The sequence below is a fragment of the Apteryx mantelli genome, chromosome 7 (genome assembly GCF_036417845.1).
Source record: "Apteryx mantelli isolate bAptMan1 chromosome 7, bAptMan1.hap1, whole genome shotgun sequence".
Lineage (NCBI taxonomy): Eukaryota > Metazoa > Chordata > Aves > Apterygiformes > Apterygidae > Apteryx > Apteryx mantelli.
The window spans coordinates 12653-21731 of NC_089984.1; the positions used below are offsets into that span (position 1 = coordinate 12653).

At 36.4% G+C, this 9079-nt stretch overlaps 1 protein-coding gene across 1 annotated transcript; it reads left to right on the plus strand.

Moving 5' to 3' along the window:
* Positions 1-1221: 1221 nt before the first annotated feature.
* On the plus strand, positions 1222-4461 carry LOC136992404 (BEN domain-containing protein 3-like; the record flags this gene model as incomplete). The annotated part of the gene is made up of 4 exons (XM_067299479.1): positions 1222-1262; positions 1597-1608; positions 1746-1950; positions 3568-4461. Coding segments are annotated over exons 1-4 (1152 nt in total), but the record flags the coding sequence as incomplete, so codon positions are not given.
* Between the last annotated feature and the right edge of the window lie 4618 nt (positions 4462-9079).

Here is a 9079-nt window from a genome sequence, read left to right on the forward strand (position 1 = left end):
TTAACAATATTTTGAGATTATTTTAAATAAATTTCTATACGACAGTATTAGAAAGGAAGACTAAGACTAAATTTTTTGTTTTTTCCAGTACAGATTCTCTCTCTCTTTTATTTCATCACAATTTCCACGCGGACACTGTAAGTACAATTTTGATAGATTAGTTGCCTTATTTTCTAGCTCCGGACAGAACCAGGCCCGTCTTTTTTAGTAACATTGACAAATTTCAGACCTTGGCTAAAGGATAGGCACGAAGAGTTGAACGAAAGCTATTTGAAAAAGGAATGTAACTGTGGAAAATGTAAAATATTCTGGGGCCAAGTAAACATAATGCTGGCTGTAGATGAACATAATCAGCATGTGACAGTTTACCAATTGTAAGCGTCAGTTTGCAGCTGTGTACTCATGATGGCCAGTGAGATCTGATCGGGGTGTTTGCTTTGTAGATCCCCAACAGATTTAAAATATCTTTTTATGGACATGTCCACAGATGTTTATCTCAAGTAATTTGCAAAATCAGTTTTCAGGGAAACAGAAATACAACTCGGTCTTTTATAGGAGAGGTAAGGCTAAAATCATGCTATAATAAAACAAATATTTGTTTTTTTCCTTACAAAAAGCATGTTTATGTTGTTTAGAGGCTATTGGCTGCCAGTAAGAAAAAATGAGTGTTAATGCAAATCTACAGATTCCTCTGTTTTGAATTAATGCAATCCATATCAAAAGACAGGGTTTTTAACTGAAAATTTATTCCAGCATGTATATTGCACTTTACAGTGAGTTCTGCTTCTGTGATGACTTTAGATTATGACCCACAATGATAATATAAAAGCATTTGACTGTAATAAGAAGTAGGCACTTAGTACAGGGTGGAGAATTTAATGCAGATAACTTCCATCTATATCTTGCCAAGGTAGTTTATTATTCTAGAGAAGGTTAAATGACTTTTATTTTTTCTCCTTATCAGAAAAAGACGTACAGTTTTAAACAAGTTCCTGGCTATCTTACATTGTTCGCAGTATAGTTTACATGCTTGATAGGTCTATAGATGGCCAAGAAAGTCATTAAAATAGCTGGCTAGCACAAAAGTTCAGACTGGAAATCACCGGTGGGCTGTTAATGACCAGTGGCTGTAGATTAAAAATAGTTATAAAAATATACGTCCTGATTGCAGAAGGTGCTGATACCACTTTGTTTTTGTTTTGTTCTTTAGTGAGATAGAAGATGAACTCAGCTGAAATCACTGATGATGATGAAGGTAAAATGTTACACTGTGTGTAATTTATAATCAGGCAAAAATATATATTGAATGAAAACTTTCATAACCTGATGAAGAATGCAGCTGCATCAAGGAAAATTGTATTAATGATTTTTGAAAAGCTATCTAAAACATCCTACTATTTTTTTTTGTTCACGGTATTTTCTCCTCTATTTCCTTCCTCCCACTCCAAAAAACCCTTCTTCCTACCGTAACTTTATTTATTTATACTTTCAGCTCTTCTTCGGGGAAGAAAATGGCATTTACTAGATGTTTGTATGGTTCCTTGCATAATAAAAAATTGACTTTGGGGTGGCCTTAACATGCACTTATTATATAAGTGATAAAAAAGAGTTATGTTGTTCAAAATACATTTTCATAAAAAGAAACAAAGCACAAAAAATATTGTTTTAAGGGTATCATGGTTTTCTGGAGAGAGTGCTTTATCATTCTAAACCTTCTCTTTTTCCAGTAGAAATTCCTAGAAAAGATATGTGAAAGTAGAAACAGAAAATGAAGATGAAGCTCTAGACTTCTCGGTAACATCCAGATCTTCTGAGGAACACTCACTGGATGGCGCAGTTGCTTGCCTACAGGAATCCAACAAACGGAAACAGACCTCGCTTGGTTGTGCTGGTTCAGGGAGCCAGCAAGATGTCTTACCCAGTGTGAAGAAAAGACGCTTTGCACAAGAGGTGACTTCTCTATACACAGCTCTGATTTTTCTGTTCGCATCTTGTAGGCTAAATTTAGTGCTGTTACAGGCAAAATGCAAGTCACTTAACTAGTTTTACATTAGTAAAGAGTTAGAGGCAAGTATAGCTAATCTTGACCCAATCTGCACACATGACTTGTCTGGCTATTTCTTTAAATGATGTGGGAGCTGTCATATTTATGAAACACATTTATAGGTTCATTTACTCATTTGGAAGTTTTTTTGTTGCTTTTCATAGAACATAGGAACAGGTAGTGGTTTGGATTAACTAAGTTTGACTGATTATAGCCCCTCTCATGTCACACAGTCCTTGGCTATTCAGTGGGAGAAATAGGGCTGTAACTTTGCCATCTATGAACGGATTTTGATGTCAGTGAGGCAGGTATGAATGTACATATTGACTGAAAGATAAAAATGCAGGGATGCAGAAGATTTCAACAGATAAGAATGGAAGGTATTACAACTTCTGAACTGGTGCAACATCCCAGCTGTGACAATCCAGACATTTGTCTAACCAGTGAAGGAGAGTCCATAATCTTTTCAGTTATCCTATTCTAGTGTTTCACCTCTCATGTTTGAATTCTGTATGCTGGATTTTGATTTTGTTGTATCTACTTAACTTCCTAAGAATTATTTGCAATATCCATGTGTTTGCAAAAAAAAAAAAAAAAAAAGAAAGAAAGAAAGAAAAATCCCAAACTGTAAATATTTACTGTAAGTTGATAAAATGCTTGCTTCAGATTTCAAACAATGAGGAAGAGTTAGAAAATGATTGAGAACATGAGTTTCTTAAGAACTTAGTGCTGTTTTTTATAGAAGCCATTTAGAAGATGAGAAATCCAGTGAATCTCCACTTCCTTGCCTTTCAGAATTAAAGAAATCTTAGACTCCCCTTTTTAAAAAGACAGTATCAAGATACTACGTTTTTAGGTTTTTATTGTTTGAATTGAATAATGTTTTAATTTTACTCATTCTCAGAAACCTGTTCAGGAGTTGTACAACGTTGTAAAGATAAAAATAGCTATATAAACCTTTCACATCAGAAAGAAGAGAATAAGCATAATTTTGGTGTCTGATAGCCTTGGCAGTGTTTTCAAAAGCTAACCTAAAGAGAATGTTGAAACATTAAATGCAGTTGGTGGAGGCAGTGGCAAGGTCACAGGACTAGGAGTCAGAAAATCTGGATTCTGTTCTTGGCTCTGTTGCTGACTTGTTGCCACCCAAGTTCTCTGCAGCCCAAGATCCTCATATGCAAGGTGGAGGATAATGACACTTAATTTGGGAGAGTATTTGGAGCTCTGTGGGGTAAAAGTGTTTAGGATTACAATTGCATTTCTATACTATGGGGAAAGCCATGAACCAACACAAAAAACAATGAAATGAAACAAAACAAAAAAAACCCAAAATAATACTTTACTGTATTTTTAATTGATTTTTTTTCTAATGCATTTATTAATTTGATATATGTAACACAATTAAGTCCTCTGGAGAAAATTTGGCAGTGCATATTTATGTAATGATACCTGCTTAAGAGGCACGCATTTATAGCTAATATTTTTAAGGCAGTTTTGCTAATACAGTATTTATTCATTCAAAGGGCCCCCATTCAAACCTGAAGAACAGAGACACTGGCTCACCCACTCAGGTAAATACAGAGCAGCCAAATGAGAACAAGAATCCTAATACAGCACGGCTCTGTGAAGAAGAACCCTTCAGTGACATAAGCACTCCATCTTATAAAAAACCTCTCTATGGCATCTCACACAAAATTACAGAGAAGAAGAACCCACCAGGAACAGAGCAGTTTGCTTCTTACGATTTGTTTGAAAAAAGCAGTCCCGGCAGTCCCTCGCATCTTCAAACTTTGAACAATCAGCGCACAAGAGACTCTGCTGCAACCATTGCTGTGACAGCTGCCACCACAGATTCCGATCCAAATCTATATTCTTTGATACCGAAAATGTTTTACACGCTTAACACCCTCAATTCCAATGTGACCCAGCTTCTCAGCGAAGTTGACCTGTTGTCTCTGGAGGTCAGCCGAATTAAGAAGCAAGTCAGTCCAGCAGAGTTTGTCGCAGAGTTCAAGCCTCCTCCTGAGTACCGGCTGACTTCTGCAGAGCTCAAACAAATGATGGATCAAAGCACATCAGGTGGAGACTTAGCCTGCCGGTTGCTAGTGCAGCTCTTCCCAGAGCTCTTCAACGATGATGAATTCAACAGAAACTGCAGTGCGTGCGGCTTCCTCAACAGAAGGAAACTTGATTCTCTTCATCTGCAGCTTATCCGTAACTATGTGGAAGTTTGTTATCCTTCTGTGAAGAACACAGCTGTGTGGCATGTGGAGTGTTTGCCTCAAGTCAATGATTTTTTCCATAGATTTTGGGCCAAAAGGGAGATGGAAAATAGTCAACAGAATGTGCAATCATCCAGTTTTTATGAGACTGAACAGGTAGAATCCTCTCATTTTATTGAGGATAAAGAGCAGGAAGAAGCTCCTAATCCAGACTTCCCTGTGCCTTCTCTGTATTTGCTGTCTGATAAGGAGGTAAGAGAGATAGCACAGCAGAGCCTTTCAGTTGGAAACTTCACTGCCCGGCTTCTGGTAAGACTCTTTCCAGAACTCTTTACTCCAGAGAATCTCAGACTGCAATATAACCACTCAGGTGCTTGTAACAAAAAACAGCTCGATCCCATCAGACTGAGACTGATCCATCATTACGTGGAAGCAGTTTACCCCGTGGAGAAAAAGGAAGAAGTGTGGCATTACGAATGTATACCGAGCATTGATGAAAGATGCCGGCGTCCTAACAGGAAAAAGGGTGATATACTGAAGGCGGCAAAGAAAGCAAGAAAGTGACTGGCTCTTGAAATTCCTAAGACTTTGACCACTAAATTATTTGTCAGGATTACACTTTGTTTTAGACCTCCCTGAGGGGGCTGTCGGGAGCTGAGGGCGCTCAGCAGCTAGGACAGTTAGGCACTAAGATTGTTGCTTGTTAATGTGTGTGTGTGTCGCATATACATGAGCACTGCAGCAGTGGGAAGTGGCTTACTACGTTTGTACATGGGTAAAGATCATAAGTCATCAGTGATAGAGCTATTCATGACTAATTAAGAACATGACTTTCACTGGTGCAAATACATGTATTAAAACTGTATTAGTCCACTCCCCATTTCTGCATCTTCCTTTTTTATCACTTTCTAATAACAAAGATTTTTTTTTTTTAACTACATCATTGTGCTCTTCAGGGGCAGTTTTTCATTATACCCTTATAAAATAGGCATGTTAGTTAATTGAAAGTTTGAAGTTTAACCTTCATTTAAATTTACAAGTTTCACGGTTTTTGAAAGTGCCATGTTCATTGGAATAGCAGTCTTTGCTTCTACAGTAATTGCAGCTATACGCTATTTTTGTTCTTGATGATACTGAGATACTGAAAATAATAATACTGTGTCAAAAATGGGTCAGAATGGTATACTTTCCGTTTTTAACTGTTACCCATGTTTTATTTCTATAAATAAGAAATGAACTATTATAGTTATGAACTGAGACTTGAGAATAGACACAATGTAAATGTTTTTCTGCACTGACACCACAAGCTTAATCCTGCCCCCGTGATTTTTATTTTGTTGTGTTCAGCGTCACTGCTGGCACAATTAAGGATGGCTTGTCTGGGCAAAGCTAGCAGAGCACCCCCAAGCCTATAGCCGTGGAAGGTAGTGCCATTGCCTGCTGGTCACTCTATTTGTAAAATAGCAGAGACAACAAAAAAACCCAAAAGACTTGAAACAAGAACTTAAAAAAAATTTAGACCTTGCTCTCTATCAAAATTACTATTCCAAAGGTTTCCAGTATTAATATTTAATTTATGTAAGAAGTACACGCAAAGATTGTTTTTGTGATGAAATGAAGTGTTGCAGGGTCCCCACTTATGAGCTATGGTAATGTAACTCATTCTCTGCATAAATGCAGCACTCTCTGGATTTTTCAGGTCTAGGGATATGTGAACTCCTTCCTTTATCCAAATTGATTTAGTGCAATTAATAGGTATGTGGAGGCATAACAGCATAACTTAGGTTCACGTGATCAAGTTTGCATCCTTAATATGTTTGCGCATAACCAAGACCACCAGGAAGCCAGTGTGACTTTGCTGTATGATTTATTCACTGGAGAGTGCTGCTTAAAAATTAGTTTTCCTCTTCTTTTTATACTGATGTATATGGTGAGAGAGAGTCAGGCCTTCACTTTTAGGTCAGTAAAGACAGTGATTGCTTAACACCGTCTCTGGAAAGCCTTGGAGCAATTGTTGATGTTCTCTGTGGTCCTTTTTTTGTTGTTTACTTAGATGGCTCATGGTATCAAATTTTAAGTCAGCTCCAGTGTAATTTTCTATTTTAGCATTTGTAAGAAAGTACAAAATAGTTGATATTTTCACCTCGGATTTTTAGAATTTATTGTTCTTAGAATCATATTGATCCCTCCTTTTAAAAAAACCAAAAAGCAAAACATTTTTTTCTAATGACAAGAATTAGCAGAAGTGTGTTATGTTAAAGCAGGAGTAGATTATAATAGATAGTAGCATTTGCTCATTTTCCCCATATTCTAGCAACATTCTCAAAGAATGTACGAAGAAAGTCATGAATGTACTAAATAATACGCTGATACTGTTTAAATCCATTTAAATGCTTCCTGTTGGCTTAAATAATAGCAGACCATGCACAAAATGGATATCAGAGCAAATATGGCTATAATCAAATGAAAAGATGTTACCAAAGATAAAGAACTGATACCACGTCTGCATCTTATCTTTCATTTTAGTGCATAAATTTAGCAACTTGAATGTATCAGAAACACAGACTTTTTTTATAATTGTATGCTACCTAGCACCTCTGTGAACTTTTTTACATGCACTTTTATGGGAGATATAAAATGATGATAGAAAACGGTAACAGCCTCTTAATTTGGTGTTGCAAATCGCTGACCAGAAGGTAACAAATGTGAAGTGCAGGTTTTCTCTATAGTTTACGTTTGCTTATCTTAATGTCAAATGTGTTTTACGGCTAAGTGATGTTAAAGCTCCCTAAAGAACTCAATATGTATTAAACTTCTGTACAATTGACAGATGTTACTAGCTAGCATGCAAATTTGAGACATACCGGCTTTTACTGTAGATGTTAACATTTTGCAATATTTTGAATCACCCTCTCTTGACAGGTCAAAAAAAATCAGCCCCTTCATATTACTAAGTAGTGAAAAAATGATCTTCACCTTTTAAAATGACATTTTCAAAACCGGGTATAGAAAGATCCTCATTGTTTTTTCCTCTTAACTTCTAATAACTGTGTACATTCCTTTTATCTCACTCCACAGTCCTTTCCTGATTCTTTTTTGGTTGTATATTTTATAACTGATAGAAAGAAAATACAGACATACGAATAGCAACATAGTTCATAAGGAAAGCTCTTGCAGTGCGTCTGAGGTACAGCCGCTTCATCCAGTTTGTCAGCCTTGTAAATAAATTAAAGGTATATTATTTTCATACACGAGGAACGTTGTCTGGTGTTTGCTTGAGTAGACTTACACACGCAGTGATCTTTTTCCTATAAAGTCTGTTACTGAGATCTGAGATAACCTTAGCCAGGCAGACTGAATACACAAATAAAAATACCCTCGTTTGTTGCAACCGTTTAGAAGAATTTTTCCCTTTCAGAATATTCTTTTTAAAAGAACAAACTTGCTGTTTTGCAAGTGAGGCTAAAATAGGAAGATTGCTAGATACTAACTGAAAATGCCTGGAACATGTGTAACCATACACACACCAACTTCCTATTAGATGAACATTACTTTCTACTTCCCAGGTCAATAAAACCTGTTAAGGTGAGTATCAAGTGTCTATATCTGCTCATTATAATTTAATTAAATCACCTTTTGATAAGCATTGAATAACTTGCTTCTAACAGCATCCTAAAAGAAGCGGTGTAATATATTATAGGTCTGTCTTACCCATTTTACACAAATTAAAAACTTACTTAGAAGCTCTGTGAAAGATGTATAGTTACGCTTCAAAGGGGAGACAAAGGGTGGTGCATCAGAGGGTATTTCAATTGATTAGGAAGCCTGCTAACTGTATTATCAGACATGAATTCAACAACATTTTCAAACCAGAGAAAAACCTGTATTTGAAGTCAACCACTTGGTTATGCTAATGCATTACAGCTGCCAAAGTGTTTCATGTTCCCGGAAATGTTTGTCATTGTTTTTTTCCTCATCTTCAAAATGCACACAATTTATTACTAGCTGCACATTTTTTGACTCTGTCCTTTGTCTCTTTTCAATCATTGTTTGATATTTATATTATGTTATAGCAGTGCGAATGAGAGAATTGTGTGCTCAGCACTCTACAAAGGTACAGCAGGTCTAATTTTGTACTGAAAGCGGCTACAAAGGTACACCAGGTCGAAGGTACACCAGGCCTAATTTTATACTGAAAGTGGCTAACATTAATTCTGCAGTCACAAGCAGCGTGGAATATAATATGAAGGTTTTATTGATAATATTTTTATTTAGTTTTTGTTTCGCTGATTAAATGAACATGCAACAGCTGAAAAATTCAGAATGCCTTAAGCTTGCCTGTAATGAGGATGTAGCATGAATTGACAGGTGCTTTTACTTACCATGCACATTTCAGGTGATTGCACTTAAAATCTATGGGAAAACAAGTGGGACAGGTTCAAGCCTGTTTTTTTTTTGTTTTTCTGAGCAAATCAAAGAAACTCCATCACTGTCATTGACACAATTTCTTCACCTCCTTGGTTTGCCTTTTTGATTTTTTTTCCAGTGTTATTGCTACTCAGCTGGAGCCAGTGTAATTATGTTTCTCCTCATGAAGAGTCTGAAAAAAATATGCTTTAAGTTGTTTCAAATGCAAAGCTGAAATCACGTTTTTCTTCCCTTTCTTAATTCTCCCTGAGGATCATAGAAATCCTCATCTTTATGTCTTCGTTCTTTCCTACCAAATTTCTTGTCATAGTAAATATGAAGATAAATTTCTATTTTTCACAGTGCTTTTGAACCCCTCGTTTTTACCCCATCCACTATAAAAGCC